Source organism: Ailuropoda melanoleuca, chromosome X (assembly GCF_002007445.2).
Source record: "Ailuropoda melanoleuca isolate Jingjing chromosome X, ASM200744v2, whole genome shotgun sequence".
Taxonomy (NCBI): domain Eukaryota; kingdom Metazoa; phylum Chordata; class Mammalia; order Carnivora; family Ursidae; genus Ailuropoda; species Ailuropoda melanoleuca.
Genome location: NC_048238.1, coordinates 100,566,845 through 100,592,884, shown reverse-complemented (window position 1 = coordinate 100,592,884; position 26,040 = coordinate 100,566,845). Strand labels below are relative to the sequence as shown.

General features: G+C 39.5%; 1 protein-coding gene across 12 annotated transcripts in view; it reads left to right on the top strand.

Moving 5' to 3' along the window:
* ATP11C (ATPase phospholipid transporting 11C) overlaps positions 1-26,040 on the top strand; it is a 182,979-nt gene that overhangs the window by 59,179 nt on the left and 97,760 nt on the right. For 6 of the 12 annotated variants that reach the window (XR_004622506.1, XR_004622507.1, XM_034649977.1 and 3 more), the window contains exons 1-2: positions 14,682-15,156; positions 23,114-23,233. Coding sequence is in view for 10 of the 12 variants with exons in the window: in XM_034649977.1 (XP_034505868.1) it covers positions 15,121-15,156; positions 23,114-23,233 (156 nt within the window). In the remaining 2 variants the exon portion in view is untranslated. Of the gene's footprint in view, positions 1-14,679; positions 15,157-23,113; positions 23,234-26,040 lie in introns of those variants that run through there. The other 6 variants (XM_034649973.1, XM_034649975.1, XM_034649976.1 and 3 more) reach the window with 3 other exon arrangements.

The following is a 26,040-nucleotide window of genomic DNA, read 5'->3' as shown; positions in this document are numbered from 1 at the left end:
ATAATGGCAGGGGATGGGATGGAAAGGCTGCTAGTGACCCACCTGAATGAAGGGAAATGACCAGGACACATGATATCCATGACATAGAGGGGTTAAAAGCTTGTATCTCCAGAGGGTGTGAGCTCCAAGGGAGGAGGGACTTTTCATGAGGTTGGATTAATGGACCGTATAAGCAATGGGGAGGCAAAAGGAGGTTGACTTCTACCCCTCTAGGAAAGAGTCTTCAGAAGAGAGTCAGGTTTCCCAAAATACAGTGAGCTTTGTACATGCTGAGCAACACCACAGCCATTGCTGAGGCCTAGGCTCGCCTGGACTGCAAGTTTGACCTCACGTATGCCAAGTGTGCCTTTGTTCACTGTATATGAATGGGGCATGGAGGAAGGAGAGTTTTCTCAGGCTCCCATGAGGACATGGCTGGCTGCCCTTGAGCAGGATTATGAGGAGGTTGGGGCAGATAGTGGTGGGGGAGAGGATGAGAGTAATAACCTGTCTGCTGCAATTTTACACTCCATTATCTTGGGACCGTCTTGTTTCTGTTCTGGAAGCTGTCCATTGTGGCCCTAACTTGTCAATACAAGTGATGTTTCTATTTAAAAAGAAAAGAAAGCCAGTCTCAGGGAAGCCAAGTATTTGTAGGGGAGGTTTTCTGATGTTAAGGCTGTAGACAGTTTGATTAACAAGGATGGCAGATTGTGTGGCCCACAGTTGAATCAGTGGTTTAGGAGAGAGGGAGGGAAGGGGAACGGTGTGGAGTTCGGAATAGGAGGCAGAGAAAAGCACAGAGCAGTAGAAGGATGAGGATGGGCAGTTGGATGAGAGTCCTGGGTTGAAGTAATTGGTTTGGGGGTTCCCAAATTTTTATGGTTGACATCTGCAGTAAATGCTACGTGAATAGTCCAGAGTGCCACAGGAGTATCTGGCAATTGGCTCTCATTAGTCTTTTCCCTCTGCAGATGCTCTTTGGGTCTGAGCCTGAATAGAGTTCTAGTTTATGTGTTTCTTGCCCCAAACTCTGACATTTATTTTAACTAATGAGAGTCTGCTTTGTTGAAATTGTAAATTGTAACAATAAACATACTGTTTTAGAAGTGCAGCCAAAATCCTTAGTTATGGTATACTTCGTGTTACTTTCAATTATTTTTTTCCCCAACTATATTGAAATTCACCTGACATACAACATTGGGACACTTGGGTGACTCAGTTAAGTGTCTTATTCCTGATTTTGGGTCAGGTCATGATCTCAGGGACATGAGATTGAGCCCTGTGTCAGGCTCCATGCTCAGCGAGAAGTTTGCTGGAGATTCTTCCTCTCCCTCTCCCCCTGCTAGTGCTCTCTTCCATCTCTCTAAATAAATAAAAACAAAATCTTAAAAAAAATTTTAACATTGTGTAAATGTAAGGCATGCAACCTAATGATTTGAAATACTTATATATTAAGAAATGATGACTACAGTAAGATTAGCTAACCCATCCATCACCTTGCATAGTTAAAAAAATTTTTAAACAAATTTTAAATGTTTATTCCTGGGAGTAAATGAAGGAATTTCTTCATAGTATTTTATGGTCACCATCAGAGCCCAAGTCCTGTTTTCCCTATAGCAACTGGGTGGTTGGGTGTTTATTCATTTAAATAAATGTATCTGTTTATTTATTTATAAAGAAAAAGAAACAACAATGGCAAAAGTAAACCTTAGGAGTTAGTTGGGATTGCATTATGCCATGGACAATTAATTGCTGAACCCAGCCTTACTTAAACATTTACAAAGCCAGTTTTAATTAGCTCTTTAATCCTGATTATCAGGTAGACTTCAATCTACTAAACCAAGTCCAGGGCGATTAATACTGAGATTTATAGCCAGTGATACCACAAAATCTCAGAATTTAGCTGTTGAGGAATTCGGGGGGATGGGTATTATTTAAGAAAGCAAATCTTTCTCCAGTTTGTTATATACCAGGTAACAGGTAGAGGCTAAGGTCAAGCGATGTATACTCCTTTACTATAAACCTTTAGGTATAAATGTATAAGACAAACTTACTTTTGGAAGATCACATTAAAATTAGAAGATTCATAATGAAATTTATATGATAGAGATTATCACACAACAGATTGAGCTCTGCTGTAGGAGTCGCTTTCTTAATTATTCCCAAAGCAAATCCATTCAAACATCAAAAATGAATGGGACAGGGGCGACTGGGTAGCTCAGTCGTTAAGCGTCTGCCTTCGGCCCAGGGTGTGATCCCAGCGTTCTGGGATTGAACCCCACATCAGGCTCCTCTCAGGCTCCTCCGCGGGAAGTCTGCTTTTTCCTCTCCCACTCCCTCTGCTTGTGTTCCCTCTCTCGCTGGCTGTCTCTCTCTCTCTGCCAGATAAATAAATAAAATCTTTTTAAAAAAATGAATGGGACAGCCTATGTGGCAAGCATAAGCATGTTTTAAAAATGATTTCAAAGATTTGTAAAGATTAACTGTTAAACACATTAATGAAAAAGCAGAAATATTTATGGCGATTTATCTAAATCTCTCTCACTTTTTTTTTTAAGAGAAGGAGAGAGGTGGGGGAGGAGCAGAGGGAGGGAGAGGATTTTAAGCAGGCTCCAGGGCCAGCACAGAGCCCGACTCCAGGCTCCATCCCACGACCCTGAAATCATGACCTGAGCTGAAACCAAGAGTCAGATGCTTAACCTACTGTGCCACGCAGGCACCCCGGTTTCTCTAAATATTTTGAAAACAGGAATTTAGCATAGGAATGATGGTTATCACTGTGCCTGCCTCTTTTGATGCTCTTTAAATGTTTGTTTCAGTTTTAGAAAAGGATAGGCCTTTGGTTTAGGGGATCTCCACCTCTGGACATATTATTTGATTTTTTGTGAAGGAACAGCGGGAGAAGGTGAATGTCTGAGGCCAGCTGCTTCCAGGTCTAAACCTGTGGCCCTCTCTTTGTCCACAGCATCCCGTAGCTCTGACCACCTCCTCCTCCCCTAAGGTCAGGATGGGAGGTTTTCTCACACCGTCTGCCTGTGTCTACCCTTTCCTCTCACTCTCAGCACCCAGCTTTCCCTGCATTGCAGGTGTTGCAGAGCTGTGTGCTATTTCATAGCTGGGTAGTACACTTGCTGTTTATTCCTGCTTTCAGCCTAGTGCTTAAACCAGAGCCCTCCCCTCTCTGATACTCCCTGAATTCCAACCCTAAGCTGAGTCATTTACCATAACCTTTGAGGAGCCTTTTGAAATTGGCTCTAGTTTGCTGCTGTTGTTGTTGTTGTTGTTGTTTGCAAGCATTGTGAATGACCTATAGGTCTTCTAGTTCCATTGAAATCCTAAGTGAAGTCAAAATGTACTACTCTGTCTTATGCTCATATGCTAATTAAGTATTATCTGGTAGGTGTGGCATAGGTCACTTAAATATCCATCATCACTTTGATTTTATAAGCATGCTTTCTTTCTCTCTGCTCCCACTTTACAAGGATAGTATCTCTTTTTTTATTCTGGTTATGAAAATGTTCACGTTGATTTCACTTGTGCCACTGTGTTGCAAGTGTAATAACCCTGCAGATATATTTCAGCTATTTGTATTAGGATTACATCTTTTTTATGTAGACATGTTTTTTCGGTGTTGGAAGCAACTGGTCAGTGGCAGCAAAGGAATTTGTTATTTCCCTGTGCTATATAACAGCAACTAACATTTGAGTATTTATTCAGTGTTTGAAGGCACTGTCTCTTAATTGTCTCATAAATTATCATCAGCATCATCCTCTTTTATACAGATAAGAAAACTGAGACATGATGTGGTTAAGGAATTTGGCCAAGGTCACTTAGCTAGTAAGGGGCAGAACTAGGATTTGAACCCAGATATCTGGCTCCAGAACCCATATACCCAGCCAGTATGCTCGTCTTTCTTTCTCATCTCTTGTATAACCACTTTGAAACCACTTTGTATTTGCCAGGCTCTCTGAAAGAAGGTCATTAGAGTGGAAAGTGTCAGAATGCCTCTGATTTTTGTTTTTTTTTTGTTTTTTTTTTTTAAATATATTTTTTAAAGATTTTATTTATTTATTCCACAGAGATAGAGACAGCCAGCGAGAGAGGGAACACAAGCAGGGGGTGTGGGAGAGGAAGAAGCAGGCTCACAGTGGAGGAGCCTGATGTGGGGCTCGATCCCATAACGCCGGGATCACGCCCTGAGCCGAAGGCAGACGCTTAACCGCTGTGCCACCCAGGCGCCCCTGCCTCTGATTTTTGAACATCAAAATTAGACCCATTAGAAGATACGAGATGTTAAAAATTGAACTACCCTATGACCCAGCCATTGCACTACTGGGTGTTTACCCCAAAGATACAGACGTAGTAAAGAGGAAGGGCCATATGCACCCCCAATGTTCATAGCTGCATTGTCCACAATAGCCAAATCATGGAAGGAGCCGAGATGCCCTTCAACAGATGACTGGATTAAGAAGCTGTGGTCCATATATACAATGGAATATTACTCAGCTATCAGAAAGAACGAATTCTCAACATTTGCTGCAACATGGACGGCACTGGAGGAGATAATGCTAAGTGAAATAAGTCAAGCAGAGAAAGACAATTATCATATGATTTCTCTCATCTATGGAACATAAGAACTAGGAGGATCGGTAGGGGAAGAAAGGGATAAAGAAAAGGGGGGTAATCAGAAGGGGGAATGAAACATGAGAGACTATGGACTATGAGAAACAAACTGAAGACTTCAGAGGGGAGGGGGTGGGGGAATGGGATAGACTGGTGATGGGTAGTAAGGAGGGCACGTATTGCATGGTGCACTGGGTGTTATACGCAACTAGAAGCATCAAACTTTACATCGGAATCTGGGGATGTACTGTATGGTGATTAACATAATATAATAAAATTAAAAAAAAATAAAATTAAAAAAAAAAAGAAGATACGAGATGATTAAACTTTGAGACTCTAGCCTTGGTCAGATTGTATTCTCGTCTCAGTTCATAGCTTGATGATCCTTGGTAATCTCAAAGGGCTCTAAATGATATACTGATTTTGGGGCCAGGCTGTTTAGTCAAATGATGAGCCATATCTGTTTCTCTGTAATCCTTCTGTCACTCTGTCCATCTACTTTTCTATCCATCTACAGAATTCTTCATCTCTGTATAACATACTTAGGTGTTTGCTTATCCTTACTGAGGAAGCAAATCACAAATGTATACTAGGATAATGAGACAAAGAGCTCCAAGAACCAGTGGGTAATCACCTTGAGGGGAAGCCAATATGTAAAGGTTTGCCAATTTTATGTACCTACAGCCCTCCATATGTCACAGGGTCTTTTGATTAGACTGCTGAATTTGGCATAGTTGAACCTTCAGTGTACTTTCAAGAAGACTCATGCAGGTAATTTCAGTCCAGGGGAACAGCAGTTGGGAATAAACTGAGATACTTAGAAAATGAGGAGGGAGACCAGTTTGATAGGAGCAGAGCCTTCTTGCCCGGGATTACTAGTAGAAAATGTAGTTGGAATGGCTAGGAAAGGTCAGGCTTGTGTTAGAGAAGCCCTGAAACCAAGCACAGTATGTGACTAAAAATAAAATCCTCTTGTCATTGTATCCAAAATCTAGTTTTGGAACATGGCACATGTGAAATACATAACAGATTTGAAAGTGAACTTAATCATAGTCTGGATTAAAAAGAGGTCAAAGTTCCCCAAGGCTCTGACATGCATTAATCTGGAAATCTTCCTGCACTAACTCTACCTGGCCCTAGTCAGCCTCTGCATTTCAGCAAATCTTATTCTTCCTTCCTACTTCTGTGTTTACTTAGCAGTGTGTCACAAGTGGATTTATATGCTTCCTTCTCTTATGTCCTACTTGTATTCTTTGGTCAACCCCATGAGATTGTATGTCAGGAATTGGGGTGCAACCCCAGCTAAGAGGTCAGTGAGAGGTAACATACAGGGGACAAAGGAGCTAAATGATTGGGGTGTACTCCAGTCTGCCCCTGCTTCCCGACTAATGACCTCCCATGGTGGCAAATGGTGAAAGGGTAAAAGAAGGGGGAAAGTTGTTGACTGGCAGGGTGGCAGGGGGAAGATTGGTAACCTTGGAGGGGTCAGGTAGAGGGTCTGGAATTTCAAATGTGCTCATTTATTTTGGGCAAGGCAAGCTATGTGGGGGCCTGGGGAGCCCCCTAGGCTCATCTTCTTTGAGTTATAACCTGAGATTTCCCAGTCTCAGAAACATAGTTAGCTAGGGGGAATAGTAAGAAGGAAGGATTTTCTTTAGGGAAATTACCACTTACTTTGTTTGAGCACAAGCAGGGGAAGGGGCAGAGGGAGAGGGAAAAGCAGACTCCTGCAGGGAGCGGGGTGCAGGGGCTCTATCCCAGGATCCTGGGATCATGACCTGAGCCCAAGGCAGATGCTTAATCAACTGAGCCACCCAGGCGCCTCTGGGAAAATGACCACTTAGAAACCAAAAAACAAACAAACAAACAAACAAAAAAACACAAAAAACCCACATCTTTCTAGGTTCCATTATTTGTCAGCTCCAGAGCATTTAACTTTTTTTTTTTTTTTGCTTTTTGCCTTTTCTGCTATCAGAATGGCTAAAAGTTTTTAAATATACCACTTGTGTGTTTGAGTTGTTTTTCTACAAAAGTCTTGGCATAGGAATAGCAAAAACTGAAGGGAGAAAATTCACTAGGTTTTTTGAATATTGATGAAAGGAGAGATTTTCCTTATGGCTGTGCTGCTCTTGAATGTTGGGCTTTAATATTCTTACTTGAAGTTTCATTTGAACAAATAGATTTCTTTGACAGCCCATTGTACCAACAGCCATATCAACCTGAAAACTACTGAAAAAAAATGAACTAGTCCTGGTTTTCACTTGGAGTAGGGTATCTGGATTTTGTGTTGATTTCTCAATAGTGTTCTTTAAGACTGGAAGCTATGATCCAAGAAATAGTGGTGCTGCTTACATGCTGTTGTTTACTTATTAGTAAACCCTTTATGCAAGCTTCATTACAAATTGCTATATCAAATACTATATAAATAGTATCTGTTAATCATTGAGATGTTACTTTTTTTTTTTTTATTCGACAGAGATAGAGACAGCCAGCGAGAGAGGGAACACAAGCAGGGGGAGTGGGAGAGGAAGAAGCAGGCTCATAGAGGAGGAGCCCGACGTGGGGCTCGATCCCACAACGCCGGGATCATGCCTTGAGCCGAAGGCAGACGCCCAACCGCTGTGCCACCCAGGCGCCCCGAGATGTTACTTTTAAAATGCAGTTTATTTTCACTTCCCAAAAGCACAGGGATAATCTTAATATTGTATAAATGTCCTTTGACAGCTTTAGCAGAGTCTTTTTGTGTGGGACTTTCTGTATGTTAGTGATACTTCTCTGTGCTCTTCCTGCAGAGAAATCAATGCTGCAAAAAATACCCTGCCCCAGTTTATGATTATTGAATGAGGTAGACTTGAAAAGAGAACAGTACATGGCCGGCTGATTTGAATTGTGTTTGCCTTGGACCTAGCCTCTGTTTCACAGTGCATACTAGCTAGTTGATGGGCCCTCCTGAAAACCTTTTATAACTTGTCCTTGTACATTATGGCAGGTTATATTCTTGGAAGTCAAAGTAATATAAGTCTAATCTCATTTTCTTCACAGAAACAATATTACATTGAGGATTATATTCCTGGCCTGATGCCTGACTTTTTTTTTTTTAACAGAAATGACCATAACCACCATTTTTAATCAACTGTTTAATCAACTGCAATTGATGAATCTGAATACTGCTGTGCGTAAAATTGTCTGAAGTGTATATAAATCAGTTAACAAAGCATCACAATAACCAGCCACATTAAATTATGTTTAATGAGCTTGTGTCAGTAGACAATACAAAGTTCTTATTGCCACAATCACTGCCTTGTTTTTATTGAAACTAATCAGAAGGCTTAAGAAAACACACTTTCTGCAAAGTCAAGGAATTCACAAAGGATTTCTTTGGCTGAATGTCGGAGGAGAATTTTGGGGAGACTTGGAGTTAGGGCTTTTTGAAAAGCTGAATTCAGATTTTCTTTTTGATTTGTTCATTGTAAATTTCTGTAGCAGGCATAGATTTTGGAGAAAAGGTTATTGGTCTCTCTTCATTTGAATTGCCATCAGGGAAGGCTTTCAGGAGAAAGTGATAGTTGAGAGATCTGATGGGTGACTACAGGTTAAGAAGGTGCAGGGGAGACTGAAGAGTATTCAATTCGATTAGGAGCCCTGGAGCAGGAAGGATGGAAGTGGGCTGGAAGGAAGGTCAGTGGGCTGTAACAGAGAAAACAAGGCAGAGAGGCTTGGGGCAGGACAAGGTTGGAGAAACAGGAGGAAGAGACCTGGCTCTGCAAGACCTTGCAGGTCAGAGTGAGGGTTTTAATTTTCAGTTCTAAGATGAGTGGGAAGCTGTGAAAGCAGGGACTGGAGGAGCAGTCTATCTGATCAGGCTTTTGTTGTGTGTGGTGGTCATGTGGTCCTGGCTGGGTCAGCTCTCCGAACGCTACACAGCCATCATTCCTGCTACTTAGCTGATTTGTGTAAGTATTTGATTAATATCTGGTCTCCCCCACTACACTCCAGGCTCCTTAAAGGCAGAAAGGGTGTCAATTTTTTATTCATCACTTTATCTACAGCATCTTGCATAGTAGTAAATACCAGTTAAATGGAGGCATCAATTGTATTAACAGTTTTGCCTCGTGACCTGCTATGAGGCACAGGTGTTACTTTTTTTTTTATTGTGGTGAAATTCACATAACAAAATTAATAATTAATTTTAAAAATGATTCAGTGGGATTTAGTGCATTCACACGTGAAACCGCCAAATCCATCACGTTCTGTAGCATTTTCATCATCTCAAAAGGAAACTTCATAACCTTTAAGTAGTCACTCCCCAGTCTGCCTTCCTTCCAGCTCCTGACAGCCACCAACTTGCTTTCTCTTTTTATGGATTTACCTGTTCTGAATATTTTATCTAAATGGAATCATATAATATGTGACCTTTTGTGTCTGTTTCTCTCAGTGTAATCTTTAGAAGGTTCATTTCTGTGGTATAGCATATATCAGTAGTTCACTCCTTTCTACGCTTGAATAGTATTCCATTGGATGGATAGACCACACGTTGTCTATCCATTCATCAGTTGATAGATATTTGAGTGGTTTCCACTTTTTGATTGTATTGTAAATAGTTCTGTGTGAACATCTATGCATAAGTTTTTGCTTGAACACCTGTTTTCAGTTTTTTGGGGGTATATACATAAGAGTAAAATTGCTGGCTCATGATAATTTCTTGTTTAGCTTTTTGATGAACCACCAAACTGTTTTCCACAGAGGCTGAACTATTTTCTGTTTCTACCAGCAACGTATGAGAGTTCCAATATCTTCACATCCTCACCAACACTTTTTGTTTTCCATGTCATTTGAAAATTCTAGCCACCCTAGAAGAATGTTATCTTTAAAATACATGAACGAGGGACACCTGGGTGGCTCAGTCGGTTAAGCATCTGCCTTTGGCTTGGGTGGTGATCTCTGAGTCCTGGGATCTGACTCCCTGCTCACTGGATAGTCTGCTTCTCCCTTTTCCTCTGCCCCTCTCCCCCGCCACACTGCTTGTGCTCTTTCTCTCTCAAATAAGTAAAATCTAACTTAATTAAATGCATGAATGAACCTCCCCTTATTTGCATTGAATATTTCATTCTTTGATACCTTATCACATTGTTGCTCAATATTATGAAAAGTTACAGTGAAGCTCAAAGGGGCACACTGGACTGAATTGGATTCCGTAAAATCAGTGTCCAACATCATTCTGGTACATTGCCTTCTAAGAAAAGCTTGCAAGTATTAGGAGAACCCAACCTTTTCCTCTTACCCACCATTTTTAGGATCAAAGATGAGGTCTAGGGGCGCCTGGGTGGCTCAGTTGCTAAGCGTCTGCCTTCGGCTCAGGGCGTGATCCCGGCATTACAGGATCAAGCCCCACATAAGGCTCCTCCGCTATGAGCCTGCTTCTTCCTCTCCCACTTCCCCTGCTTGTGTTCCCTCTCTCACTGGCTGTCTCTCTCTCTGTCGAATAAATAAATAAAATCTTACAAAAAAAAAAAAGATGAGGTCTAAAACACTAATCTGATATCTAAAGAAATTTCTTCCTTCTGAGTGTATGTGTTGCTTAAAAACTCTTCTATTGGAGATGTCTTTTGCGAGTTGCATTGAGAATGATGAGGAAGCCCCCATGCAATCTTACAGCAGAACGTTCTCATCACAGGTAATTTTTTTGGTTTGACACATTTATATTTCTACCCATTTCCTTGCTCTTTCCCTTTATTCCTCTTCTTTTTTTTTTTTTTTTAAGCTAACTGTGCCCAGCACCCAGGGAAGAAATGTACCTGCTTACCTTTGGTCTAGGGCAGAGACCATAGCAATTGGCTGGGAACCAAATGGACAGAAACAGGACATCTTAGAATACTCACGTGCACTACAGGATTATTCCTGCCCATCCATAGTTATCAGTCCACAATAATTGGCCCTCAGTAATAATGCTAACATGTGCAGATGCTTTTTAATTTCTAACCTTCAAGAATCATCTGTGTTCTCTTAGGTTCTGCCATTTTCTACCCTTAACTAATGCTGTAATTGTTTATTCTTTGTTGGTGTTTAGAAGGTTTTACATTGTATCTGAGTTTACAAAGTAGAGTAGGAATAGACTTAGAAATGTATTAACACATTTGCATACACATATGCCTTTTATAATAATGTGAAGTAGAGTGAAATGCATTGCAATCAGGAGAATTGAGTCTTTGTGCACATTTAATTATCGAGTACTCGTCACGACTAATCTGCTGTGTTCCACTGAGCAACAATCACTTAATGCTACAACCACTGTGCTGTTTCATGATTTAGCTGAAAGCATTTTTCCTGTTCAAAGCTTGCCAGGTATTTTTAATGTTGGCTGTAAAATTCTTATAATTGTTCTAAATACCCCCTATGTATGCTTTGTAAATATCTGACTGCTATTTCCAATCACGTACTTGAACAGAACCTCAAATTACTGTTTGTCCTATTTGGTAAAAAAACAAAACAAAAAAATGTTTGGTCTGGGGGTGGTATGACCTTTAGTGTGAGTAGTGCTTGTTTTTGAGAAGTCATACATTTTGAATGTGTCTGCTCTAATAAAAATTCTTTCAAGTGGTTTTTATCTCTGCATGTGTTTCATTTTATAGTAAAAAACCTTTGTACAAGTAAAATTTGTAATTCTAAGTGCCTCATAAAATTTTTAAATTGTTCTTAATGGTGGTTAATCCTAACCTGTTTTAACTTGAGGTTGTTTGTACCCTGACTGCCGGGACATAAAGTTCATTCTATTTTATCAGAAGAATAAACACTTTTCCTTGGGTCACAGGCACATTTGAGAAGGCATTCATTTTTTCACTTATAAAGGTTACCATTAAATAAATTGACACTGTGGTAGTTTAAATGGGCATCCTTAAAGCCCCGAAAAGCTAATGTACCTTTTAGTGTACCAAAATTATCACCCTTAAGGCACATGAGCCTTTCATTGGTCTTGGTGACCTGTGTTTCCTTTATTTTTCCCTCTTTTTCTACTTTGAAGCCTATGAATAAATTGCATCCTGAAAACATTATCTTCTCATGTGTTTTGGTTTGTAAATTACTCTTTTTCCTCAAACAAGTAATCTCTTCTCTCCCTTGAATAGTTTTTTTGTTGTTGTTTTGGTCCAGGCTGAAACAGGTGGCAAATGATACAACATCCAAAACCACATTTCATGTTTTATTGCTAGAAATCTGGCCCCAATTCCCCTGATCTTTTTAGGTTACTTAGTCAAGCTCTCCTTGAGTTACCTAGGAAGACATCAATTCTTGGACTTCCCCAAGACACACACAGACTAATCGGTAGAAGGCAATTAGAACCAAGATCTCCTGGTTTCTTGCCTCTCATAATTAAGCCTTAGAAGCAGAAGGACCCACTTGGGATCATGGCCAAACAGTTAATTTTCCTTATCTATTTTTGGCATGCATGGAGAGAAGTTGTCACAAATTTAACAATTATCTCACCTCATACTCTTGAGTGCCTTGCCAATATTGAGTGCTTTGCCGAAATTACTGATTGTGAAGAGGTTAAGAAATATATTAGAATAACATTTCCCAGGGGCACCTGGGTGGTGCAGTGGGTTAAGCATTCGACTCTTAGTTTCAACTTACGTCATGATCCCAGGGTCGTGAGATCGAGCCCCATGTTGAGTCCTACGTCGGGCTCCATGCTCAGCGTGGGGTCTGCTTGAGATTCTCTCTCCCTTTGCCCCTCCCACTCCTGTGCATGCGCTCTTGCTCTAAAATAAATAAATCTTTAAAAAAAAGAAAAAAAGGAATAGCATTGCCCAGTAGGGAGGATTACGGGAGCAGCCTTTCGCCTTCTCTGAGAAACCATTATTGTCTCATGTAATGCAGTTTGGGAAACATTGTGTGATGTATTCTGATATTCTTCGTCCATTTTATGGTGACATTCCTAGTTGGCACTACCCAAAGGCATATTAAAATTTCACAAATCAGGGTGCCTGGATTGCTCAGTCAGTTAAGTGTCTGACTCTTGATTTTGTCTCAAGTGATGATCTCAGGGTTGTGAGATGGAGCCCCAAGTCAGGCCCCACACCCAGCTTAAGATTCGTTCTCCCACTCTGTCTCCCTCTCCCCCCCAACACCCCTCCTTCCCCCTAAAAATTTTTTTCACGAATCAATTTTTATTATACACAAATAATACACATATGTAATACAGTGAAACCATAAATAAGTATTTATTTGATGTGGTCTTCAGTATACTGAAGTATGCTTCAAACATATTGCTAATTTCTGATGAGTCTTTTAAGCATGTTTTAGGAATAATAACAGGTCAACTGTCAAATTTATAGCAGCACCCAATCTTTATAGTGCATAGCAGCTTCGAGTCCAAAGCTTTTGGGAGGAGGGAAGGGAGATTTAGAGACACCATCAGTCTTTCCAGGACAGTTCCCAAGTGACCATGTGCTCTGCCACGAAGGGAGAATTGGTTTGCTAATTTTACATCCATGACGTCAGATCAACAGTTCCAAAGGACTAATGGCCTATGTTATAGACAGCAGGCACCAGGGGACTCCTTGAGTGGCCCTCACTCGTAGGCAGATGTGCCACCTGACAACCTCCCTGGCCAGCTGTAGTCCTCTTCATGCACGCTAAGGAGCAGTGTTTCAACGCCAAGCACTCTCTGCCAATGGGCCATAATTCATCCCATCCCTTTGTGTAGGGATGACCTCAGAATTGCCTATGCCTCTTGTATAGAGCCAGAAACTTTCTTGCTGTAAATAACACATTTACACCTGAATTATGTTGAGGCCATTGCCTAGTTCTGTGCTGCTGACCCAGTTCCTGGAATTTTATATTCACATAGTTGGTTAGTATCTGCAAGCTCCATCCTCTTCTCAAGTAAATAGCCTTTACAGTCCTTTAAGGTGATCTCTGGGTGTTTTGTTAATCCTACAATAAGCAGTCTTTTTAGTTCTGTGACCTTCTTTTACTGTTAAGAAAGTGGAGGCTCACCTAAGTCATAGGTATATACTAAGGTGTATAATACAAGCATAGGTATCAATAATACCTCCCAGGGTCATGTCTTTATTGCTTCTCCTCTTCCCTCCAAACCTCGCCCTAAAAGCCTTCACCTATAAGGAGGGTGCTGTTTTCAAGAACAGACTTCTTTAAAGACATTATAATTTGAGCCAAGAAGTTGCCACCAAAACATGGTTCAGTGGAAGGCGAGAAATAATTCACTCTAGAAGGAGCTACCTTTTGTGAGGTTTGAGTCACAACTCAGCCCCTCCCCCTTATTTTCTTGATTATTCAACTCAACCTTCCTCCACAGTGGAATCTTGTTTTTTACCTCCTTTGTTGGGCATGTTAAAATAATAGTTATAGTCTGGATGTGCTATTTAAACCGATTACATTTACATGCTGGACATTTATTTTCTAGCTAGTTTGCTTTCTGTGTAATGTTTAACAATACCGGGGGGGGGGATGCATTCATTGGTTCCACTGGGCATACTCCAGCATACATTTGAACTGTTAGACCTTTCTAAAAACTTATTATCACCTTTATAGTAATGATGCTATCATTGAAATGGGAGATAAAACCCCGTTCAGGACTTCAGACACCTCTTTTACAGTATATTTTTTTTTTTTGCTCTTGCCAGGGTTTATCTCTTCCTACGCTGTAATGAAAATTCTTCTCTGGTGACCTAGAAAGTGGTGTTTGGATGAGAATTTGTCTCTTCTGGGTAGATATTGGTAAAGGCATTTTTCACTCTAATATCCAGTGGTTCCTTTCCTTGCCATTGTTAGACATTACTGTTTGCTGCTGAGATAAAACTTCCTTCCCTGTGAGATCTCTAAAAAGTGATAAAAAAAAATCCTTCAGCCCTAAGGGACTTTTCCACAAAAACCATTTGCTTAGGCTATATATATATATATATGTAGCAAAAATGCTACACATTTTTGAAGCTTCAGTGTACAGTAATAGTCACTCTCTGTTGGTGGGGTGACTCAGTGTATCACAGAGAATGCGTATCTCTTCCTCTTAAACTATTTACCTGATGAGAACCCAGAGTTCAATTGAACTTTTGTCAAAACTTTGATATTTTTAGTTCCACTTCTTGTCACGGTCCATCTATTGTAGGCATGGGTTAGAAAAGAACTTTGCAAGATGAGGAGAAAAATACTCTGTGGTTCAAGATACTAACATTTTAAAATGGATACTTGGAAATCAAAAGTTACAAAGGCAAATCAGGTGTTTGGAGAAGAGTTACAAAAAAGATGGCAAATGGTGCGATAACAGAGGCCAGGACACCGGCGTGTTGCTTCAAAGTCTTAAGGAACAAACCGGCCTTCTAGTGCTGCCTTTGCCGCCTCCCTCGGAGGTACAGAAACTTGCAAGCCACAGTTGGCTGTCTTCCCGAATTCTGAGAAACTTGACAAGGATCACAGGGGTTGGTACAAGTTGCTTGATAATCTGCAGCGTTTTCTCTGCGATTTAGCTGCCTTTGTGTTAGCACGTTTTCACATGTCGGTATGCAGATGGTCGCATCTTTCCCTCCTGCCTCTGAGGTTTGTGATCTATATTTTATTCTGATCTCTTTTCAGCCAGGTTGGGCCTTGAGGTCTTGGGGCCTTGTTGCTTTCTATTTGCATATACGTTTTTATCCATTTCCCTAGGGCTATGGTAAATGCTTAGCAGGATTATCAGTCAGTGTCACTGTTGTTCCTATCCTTAGAAGCTTTGTACCTCTCTATTTAGATTTTTAAAGTTTTTTAAGTTTTTAGGTTTGTTTGGAATGCAGGGTGGTATGTAGCTATGGATAGTGAAAATGAAAAGTAACTTCCCAAGCCTTATAGACCTGTATGCTGAGTTCATCTCAAATTTGTGTGCATATTGTCAGGCTCTAGGGTAAGAGAAATACTGTCAACAAGGAAAGTGGAGTTGCTGAGCCCCAGCCAGAACTTTTAAGAATCTCAGGTTACTTTCTGTAAATGGAAGAATCTCTAAATCATTAAGAAAATTCCTGTTAGAGTTTTGAATTACTAAATGCTTCTAGCAGTTTTGATTAGTTGATTATTAGCCATCCTAAAGACAGCTGTGTTTCATCTTTAGAGCCATATTTCTGTAGCCCTGAGGTTCTTGGAGTAAAGGGATGGTGGGGAGGGGGATCAGATTGAGAATACTTAGAACTGATTGTCCCTGGTGAAATTAAACTGCTCAGTGGATCACATTTAGATAATCAAAGTCTAACTCTTGAGTTTTGAAGCGAGGTATTGTTCTTACCTAAGTCCTAAGCATTGTGCTTGCTGATTTTAGGTTTTGTGGGGTTTAATATCCATTTCCTATAGCAGATTCTGTTCAGTTAAATGTGCTGCCATCAGGTAATGCCTAGTTAGAGACAGTCTTTGTGCCTAGGGATGTACTTTGAATATTCAGTTGTCTTTTGATCAGGTATTTGAGATTTTTGGTTAATATGACCATAATTAAGCTTTAAAGGCAAGACAACACAAAATGTCATCTCCTGGTCTTGCTTCACTACCCCTGGCAAAGGAGAGAGATGGCTTAATCACTTAAGAAGATGCCTTAAAAGCAAAGTCTGAAAAGTGCGATTTTAAGGCTCCTTTTAGAGTTATAACTATCAATTACACATTAAGACTATTCTTCTTGGCTTGCTATAATGGAGTGGGCTTGGAAACCTTAGCAATGTGACCACTGAATACCTTGTAGCAATTTTAACCAAGAGGCTTAATACACTGGAAATGTTCCCTGGCGCTGTGGTGCCTCTCCTCCCCTGCACCTCACCCGTCCAACCCTAGGACAGAAATACTGACTTTTAGGAGCATTTTAATAGACGCCTGAAATTTTGATTGAAACGCTAGTTCTTTCTTTCAATTTTGAGTTCATTTGACCTTTTTAAGACTGATTATGCTGTTCAAAAATGCTAGTGCTTCAGAAAAGAAAATAGCTTTAGGGCTGGGATGCAGAGAACAGTTTTAAATCGTTGCCAGGTTTTCAGAATTTTAATAATCCATTTTTGTTCATTTCTGAGCAAATACTTAACATTCGCTTTAATAACTCAAAAAGAGCAGTCTGATGACCAATAAAAATAATGCTGTGGGGCTTCTAGGCGGCTCAGTGGGTTGAGCCTCTTGATCTCAGCTTGGGTCTCCATCTCAGGGGGAGTTCAGGACCCATGCTGGGCACCGTGGAGCCTACTTTAAAAATTTTTTAAATATAAAAATTAATAAGTAAAAACAATGCTGTAATTGCCAGAGATGACATCAGTGATGATTTGCTGACAACCTGAGTAGCTTTGCATTATATCAGGGCCTATAATTTTCATTATCTATGATCTAAATAATTGATAGTAGATTAACCACATGCAAAAGAAGTATTGAGGGGGAATCTCATTTTGTGAGCAGCTTAAAGCGATTGGAGGAGGCACTATTTGAGGGTTATTTGTATTTTTACGCTTTGAAAACCAGGTGGTTTAAATTATTTTAATTACTTTAAAAATGTGGGATTATGGCTGGTGTACTAAAAACTTGTAAGATCTTAGTTAAGAGCAGTCACTAATTCAGGGTGAAAGACTGTATAGCAGTTTTCATAGGCATGGGCTGCAAATTAGTATTATCACCTGGGGAGCTTCCAGAAAAATTAAATATTAAATAAGACGGAGGCATTGGTGTTATGTTTAAAGCCAATGTGTGGCCAGAATTAAAAACCACTGACCTATAACTAAGTGATACATTTTAAGTCTGCAAGCACCTGGAAAGGATGGGGACATGAGCTTTGTTTTAGATTCTGTGCCAGCTTTTATAGTGACAGTCTTATATTGAGGTCTCTATTTTCTCTCAGTTCTTATTGAGTAACTAGTCTAGAGGCAATCAAGAAACAAATTATACTTTCAACAGCTTTTTATGTGTTATGACAAGCTAAGGCATGGGATTTTAAGATGGTACTAGTTGAATAACAGTGCCATTTCACTGATTTTTATTGAGACACTATGTTTTGGTATAAATTACTTACCTTTTTTCCCCCCTACAATACTGTTTATATTATGGAAGTATAAATCAAGGGCACAAAAGGGTGGCTTTTATCTTGAGGAAAAAAACTGAATTGCTTTCTCTGTTAACTCATATATTATATTTTTTAATATTTTTCCATACTTTTTATTGTAGTGTATAACGTGTCATTAAAATGGAACCCATGCCAGCATATTACAGTTTTTTAAAAATGCCATTTCTAAGGACATTTGGTTGGGAAGCAGTTCAACACAGGATGGACTCTTAATAAATTAAAATTCATTATGAGATGGCAGGAATCATACACTCCCACTCCAGACAACATCGTGTGCCATCCAAAAGGGAAATTTTTTTATGATTCCTACTTGGAGTTTCTCTGCCCTGGCTAAAGCACCTACATTATTCACAATCACGGGAACCTAAAACCACTGTTTTTAACACTCAACATTGGCAGCAAGTGGAAAATTACAGAGAAATTTATGCATGAGTTCAGCACTGCCATTTTTATGCAAACAACAATGTTATAAGTTAGAGCAAATTCCACCAGAAACTGCAGGTTCTTCAGATTTTAGGGTGAAGCAGGCATGGAAAAGTCCTCTATTTCACCCCACTCCAGCCCCAGTCCCAGGCAGCTGCAAACCCAAATCTGCCTGGGCTGAGGAGACTTTGTCCTTTTTTTAAAAAAATGCTCAGGAGTGGACACTACACAGTTCCTCTCAGGCCCCTATTTCATCATCTAATAATGATCACTGCTGGGAGCACCCTCCCCCACCCTCCCAAACCTACACAGCAATTTCAATCCATTTTCTCCAACTTAATAGAGATAGAGGTCACATAGGCCTTATTTGAAAGTGATCAGAGAGATAATGTATGGGGAAAGCTCTTAGTAAAACTAAATGCCATTCAAATGTAGGGAATTCATAAAAATATTATGTGCCTGAAAAACTGTGTTAAGCTTGTTCCTTCCTTTTGTTCTCTGGAATGCCATTACCTGCCAGAAAAGAAAGTTGAAGACAATTCAGAATTGGGGAACTACTGGTTCATTTCTCTTTTAAGCTTAATCAGTGGCCACTGTTAACCCAGGGGAACAATCTATATTAGCAGTGCAGGAAACACCCCGCTTCACTGACCCCGCTACCTCTTCTCCTTTCTTCTTCCTCCTTTTCATTTGTAGAATGATCTGAGAACTGGCATAAAAGGTAACTCTTCCTTATTTACTCTATCGTGTCTTCTTGGTTGTGTGAAAAACTAAACAACCATACAAATATTAAAGGTTGTATATGTATATGCAGAATTGTCAAGTAATTTGACAATTTCCGTAATTCAAATCTGTACATTATAAGGTTCAGGTCTGTTGTAGAGACTACAGCAAAGACCATAATTTGCAACAGAAGGGGAGGGTAAGGGTGAAGCAGAATGAGCTATACTTTAGCAAGTTGTATTCACTTTCTGTTTACAATTTGCAAAATGGAGATTATGGAAAATTTAGTGCCTTTACCAGTAAGCCATGTCAGACCTTGTATGTTACAGTTGCAAACAAAGAAGTTGGTCCCTGAATCAAAATGTATATAGCTGCCATTCTTTTCATTCTTTTTTTTATGACTTTATTTATAAGAGGGAGAAAGAGAGTGCATGCAGGAGCCGGGGGAGCAGTAGAGGGATAGGGAGAAGCAGACTCCCCACTGAGCAGGGAGCCCAATGCGCAGCTTGATCTTATGACCCATGAGATAGATCATCACCTGAGCCAAAGGCAGACGCTTAACTGGCTGAGCCACCCAGGCGTCCCCTATAGCTGCCATTCTGATAAAGGTATTGTTTATTGGAACGATAACCAGGAACTGTTTGAAAATTTACCATGGAGTCTTGGCATGCGAAGGACCTTGTACGATCAGTTGTTCTAATAATGTCCTGTCTTTGTGTGAGTGGGTAAATAGCTAAGCTGTCTAGCACAGATACTTACTGACTTTTTCTACATTGCCATGGATAGAGATTCTGTTCACCCATGCCAGGGTTATCCCAATTACTTTTTGATTGATTCCCTACAGAGTTTGAAAGCAGTACCCCACTAAATAATTATTTAATAAGCTTTGATGAAAATGAGGAGTCAAGAGGTCTTATCTCTACCTTTGATTGATTTTTACTTTTTAAACTGCAAAATCATTTTCCCTGCAATATCGATATAAGGTACAAAAATTAAGATTGAAATACATCCAAACAAACATTTGGAGAACTTTGCAATCTCTAAGTAGTCTTGCTTAAAATGATTACTTTGGGGTCAGGATTATTACATCTTTGGCTTTTTAAATAGATCATTGAAAGGAAGGAAAATCCTTGAGCCTACATACTTTAAAACTTTCTGGGTTAGGGAATGATCTTTTTAAAAAATAATGGAAATATATATGTGGATATTGGTTCCTATCTTTTTTTTTTTACTTAAATATATGGTTATCTCAAACATGATAATATAGTACCATCAAAGAAGACTATCCCAAGGGCGCCTGGGTGGCGCAGTGGCGGTTGGTTTAAAAGTCTGCCTTCCACTCAGGTCTTGATCTCAGGGTCCTGGGATCAAGCCCCGCCTCAGGCTCCCTGCTCAGTGGGGAGTCTGCTTTTCCCTCTCCTTTGCCGCTGTCCCCCCTCCCCCACTCGTGCATTTTCTCTCTCAAATAAAATCTTTTTTAAAACGTGTGTTATCCTGAAGAGTAGAGGCATGGCAGCTCAGCCGGAGAGCAGTGGGTCTGAGAGAGGAGTGGTCACTGCTGGAGAGGATGGTGCTGGAGAGCTGGCCCGCATCGTGAAGGTGCAGCTTCCCGAATATCTAAAGCATCTCCCTGTCCCCGAGAGCATTACAGTTCGCTTAGCCCACAGTTTCAGAATGGCTTCGGTTATTGCTTTTCTTGAGGGTACTTGCACTACTTGGCTACCTGGCAATTCATCCATTCCTCTCAAAGAAAAAACGATAGTTTGATTAATTTTTTTTTTAAGATTTTATTTATTTATTCGACAGAGATAGAGACAGCCAGCGAGAGACGGAACACAAGCAGGGGGAGTGGGAGAGGAAGAAGCAGGCTCCCAGTGGAGCAGCCTGATGCGGCACTCGATCCCAGAACGCCGGGATCACGCCCTGAGCCGAAGGCAGACGCTTAACCGCTGTGCCACCCAGGCGCCCCTTGATTAATTTTTTTAAACTATTTATTCATTTATTTGCGAGAGAAAGCGCACGTGCGCATGCGCGAGAGCAAGTGTGGGGTTGGGCGGGGGGCAGAGGGAGAGGGAGAGAAAAACATAAGCAGACTTGAGACTGAGTGGGAGCCCGTGGCAGGGTTCTGTCACATGACCCTGAGTTCATGACGTGAGCCAAAACCAAGAGTCGCCACCCCGGCGCCCCAAGCTTGATTAATCTTAAAATACAAAAGGAAAATCCCAAAGTGGTGAATGAAATAAACGTTGAAGATTTGTGTCTTATTAAAGCAGCGTATTGTAGGTGTTGGCATTCCAAGACTTTCCTGCGGGTGATGGTTCACATAATAAACACAGTGAATTGATAGGGGATGATGTGGGTCCACTGATACTGAAGAAGAAAGAAGTATAATAGTAATGAATTAGAATTGAATTCAGTTGTATGCTGTAAAATCGTGTAACAACATATTTTTCATTCTTGGTGTACAGAAGATCTTTCAGATGGTTGTCTTAATTATTGTTACTGGTTGAGTAAATTATTTCTGCCAATTTATTTTCTTGCTACACTACTGTTTATATTTGATGCTTTGTATATTCAGTCATTTATATAGAAATTAAATTGTACGGTTCTTTCATTCTTACTTCAAAGACTTAATGTATCTTTCTAAATAAACATTCTTGGTTTTAATTAACTGAGAAAAATCTGAGTTTTTGGCAATGGGTCCAAAGCTATTCCTTTGAATATCAATATTTTCAATAGAATCTGTACTTAAAAATTTTCTCCCTACACTATTAAATGTATTATTTTTCAGACCTCTTCTGTTTTGATTATTTGAAGTGATTTTTCCTCTTTGACCTTCCACACTCCGTTCTTTTCAGATCAATAAGAAAAATATTGCTCTCAAGAGTTACCTGAGTTTGCAAAGAGATAAAAGCTTTGCTTTGTAAAGATTGTGTCTAATGTGTGTGAATATCCCAATTTCAGAAAAGGCATGAACTGGATATAAAAAGTTCCAAAAGGGAACTGTTATTTACATTATAAAAGATTTGTTTACTTCATAAAAGGCTTGTTTGTGTCTGTTTATGTGTGTGTTTTGTATTTGTATCTGTCTGTATCTTGAACTTTGACTCAGCGACAGTAGGATGGGGTGGCAAGAATACTTACACTAAACTCATGAGCTGCTGCATTTGAAGGTCAGTTAGAAATAAACTGAAGTATATCTGAATTCATGTTAAAATGATAAATAGTTCAGTGTTCAAAATTGTATATATTTTTCTAAATTGTAAGCCAATAAAACATAAAATGCAAAAAATTTACAAAATAAACTTATTGGAGAATCTTTAAAAAAATGGAGTAAAACCTCAGTGAAGTAAAAGGGTAAGGTAAAATGGAGCTCAACTTTCGAACTTCTAGATTCTACAACTTCTAGAACCTACTTTTTAAAAATGTAAAAGTGGGGGGCACCTGGGTGGCTCAGTTGGTTAAGCAACCGACTCTTGATTTTGGCTGGGGTTGTGGTCTCAGGGTTGTGAGATCAAGCCCCACATTGGGTTTTATGCTGGCTATGGAGCCTGCTCCGGAATTCTCTCTCTCACCTCCTTCCTCTGCCCCTCCCCGTCTCCTTCTCTAAAATAAATAAATAAATAAATAAATAAATAAATAAATAAATAAATAAATAAATAAAATGTAAAAGGGCATTAGAGATATATTGTGTGAGATGGGACTTTTTGACAGTAGGCTCTGAGAAATCAGTAAGGATGTCTTTCCTGTAAAACCAAAGAATTTCAACTTCTCTTTGTAGAAATAGTTGATCATCATTAGAGACAGCCATTCTATTTTGCTATACTCACAAGTAATTATTTTCTGTTTGGAAGCAGTTTGCATTCTGCTTTATGTTCTCTGGTAAGGAATTGACAAGATGGTCTTCAATAGTTGTCGTATGATAAATTAAATATTCCCAATCTGACCTTTTGAGTGTGTTGCTGTGATGGTGATGGTTGAGATTTTGTGGAAGAAAGAAAAATGGCAGTAAAAATACTGGTTTTCTAGGATTTATTTTAATTTAAATATTTTAAAATAGCAGGGTTGGCCTCAGAACAGTTGTCTCAAGCAACCCTCCCACTAATCTTCACTAAGTCAGCAACTAAGAGCCTTGTAGAGTTTGAGTAACCTAACAAGGTTTTCTTCCCCTCCCTGGTACTCTGTCTTCTCTCTGTCTCTAGAGGATTGTCAGACGTGCTTAGGCGAGAATTCTGAGCTCAGTAGAAGCATGGACAAATGTGATAAGAAAATGACTTTTCCCCCCTTTCTCTTGGTCAGTGTGCTGGAGAAGAGAAAAGAGTTGGTACACGCACAGTGTTCGTTGGCAATCACCCAGTTTCAGAAACAGAAGCTTACATTGCACAAAGATATTGTGATAATAGAATAGTCTCATCTAAGGTAAGTTGTTTTTTTAATTCAATAGATACATGTTGTGATTCAGATAATGCACTTCTTTATGCTTCCAAGGAAGCTGGTGTGTTTATATATGCATACACAGATGTGTACCTATTCCGTATACAAACTGTGGTCATTATGCCTCCAAAAGGCTGTTTTTCTTAAACAGTATCACTCTGTCTTGTTATAGCTGAAATATTAGTCACTTGCTTTCCCTTGTTATTCATAGTGCCTGTTGATGATACATATCACGTTAAGCCTTAAAGGGTGCTAAAACTGGGAATTATTTACTTGCCCAAAGCTTCCTGAATTTCTCTTAAGTGGATGGACTAGCTTCTAAATAATTTACATTCTTTCAGAGGGTGCTGTCCTAGAATGACATTTATATCTGATGTTCCATATGTAAAAGCAGTCTCTATAGTTGCTAGTACCCGGTTGTCCTCATTTTACTAATATCAGCTTGCTAATTTTTACCTTTGGCTGACCAGGTTTAGTACTAGGTGCTAGATGGCAGGTAATTGATAGATTGACAGATCTCGATAGACTTTCCTCACTTCCTCATGTAGCCTGGCAAGGCAGATGTAAAATGTTAGTGACAACTGGATCACCGCAAGTTTGTAAACACCTAAGACCTGAAACAAAATTATTCCCTTTCTTTAAAAATTTAACATATGGTTTTCAAACACAAGTGTGACTTCTCTTGAGGTAGTGATATAGTACAGATTATATTTAGGTAGGAGATTAACATGTAAAATATGGACAGAATGAGTGAAAACTGTTGCCTAATGAGCCCGTGTCTATTGGCCTATAGAACGCTTTGAGTGTCTTTGGGTAAAACGTCTGTTTCCTGTTCACCTTGAACCTTATGGCAGAAAATTTGTCCTCAGCCAGAAATTTTCATACCTGTGCCCAGGATAGTGAATGGTCCTTTGATTGAAAATTGTAACTCACCCTGTAGGATCCAAGACAACAGTAGTAGTCCTTTGACTCAGAATCATAGACTTACAGAACTGAAAGATCCTGTGAGATTATCGGTTTAACTTGCTGACTCTACAGATGGAGAAAGCAAGCCCAGAGAAATTAAGTTAGTGCCGTGGTCACCAAGCAGAGTGAGCAATAAAGTCAGGAGCAGAACTGCTTTATCAGGTCTCGTGGTTCTGAATAAAAATCCCTTTCCACATCATTGTGCTGTTGGGGCTCCTTTCTCTGTTTTCCCTTGCATTTTGCATCAAATAAAATCTAAAATACTTTCTAGGGAATTATTGTTTCCCATAGTGTTTTATGTGAAAGATGATAATGTCACACACTGATGGTAAAGTGACTTTCGTTGAACTAATGATAACCATTTTCTTGTAATATACTTTGCAATTTCACATTGTAAAAGAACTAGAAGACTGTTTAATTGTCAAATCTTTTCATATTTAATATAATATTTCTCATATTTTATCTAGCTTCAGCTTTGCCAGTAGGCAAAACAATCCATGAGGATATTTTTTTAAATAGTCAAGAGCTCATGGGGCAAATAAAGATTGTTTCTGAACAGATTTGCATATATATCTCTGTATATATCTTTCAGAAATCAGAATAAAGAAGTGCACATTTCTACATTGGTAAACTAACACCTCTCTTTTCTCTGTAAATATTACATGTTTATAGTTTTTCTAGTTTATTGGCCATGTAGTTTACCAGTGATCCACTTTTTCCTAAAACCTCTAGAGCAGAAAAAGGAACTGACGGAATACTAACTTCAGAAAAAGAATGAAATCTTAATATAATGAACAATTAGAAGAGGAGAGCATATGTACAGCGTAGTGGTAAAGAGCTTCATCCTTATAGACAGAAGACCTGGGTTTGAATTTAAAGTAAGGCATCAAACCCTTCTGTGTCTCAGTTTTCTTATCTGTAAAATGGAGATATTAACAGTACTTACCTCAGAGGATTGTGGTGAGGATAAAATAATCCACAGTTTAAACGCTGTTCTCAGCCTATAGTAAAGACTCCGTAAATGGTAGGTGGTATTGTTAAATTACATTTCTGTGATTAGTATTACTATGGTCCTGAGCAGTACATGTGTTTTGATTGTGTGGTGTGATGTCTCTTTAAAAGAGGCCTTTGGTTGGGGCGCCTGGGTGGCACAGCGGTTAAGCGTCTGCCTTCGGCTCAGGGCGTGATCCCGGCGTTATGGGATCGAGCCCCACATCAGGCTCTTCTGCTATGAGCCTGCTTCTTCCTCTCCCACTCCCCCTGCTTGTGTTCCCTCTCTCACTGGCTGTCTCTCTCTGTCAAATAAATAAAAAAATAAAATCTTAAAAAAAAAAAATAAAAAAAAAATAAAAGAGGCCTTTGGGTCCATTCTGGAGAGAACAATATTTTCATAATTGGAACTTTTCCTTCCTCACAATGTCTTTTGGCTGTTTGTATTTTCACCAGAATCTTTTAATTGAAGAAGTGTACAATTTATATAGCATATGTTAGCTGCCTTCCAACTTTGTAGCAAGTGTTGATTTCCTTTTTTAACCCTTTGATGATAAAAATACCTTTCTCTTAATGGGTGCTTTTGTTTACCAATGCCATCCATAATGCCAGTGTAACACTGGGAATAAATCTTATTAATGCAGGGAACACTGAAGATCAATACTGTGACCTACTTTAAATTTCACTTACTGATAAAATTAGTGTTCTTTTCTTCTTGGGGAACACAATACTTTTCATAGAAAAAATTGTTCTCTGCAGCCTTCCTACTTGAATACAATCAGCAGGAACCTTTGGGAATCACCCGAATTTTGTAGCTGGTACAACATTTGGAAATC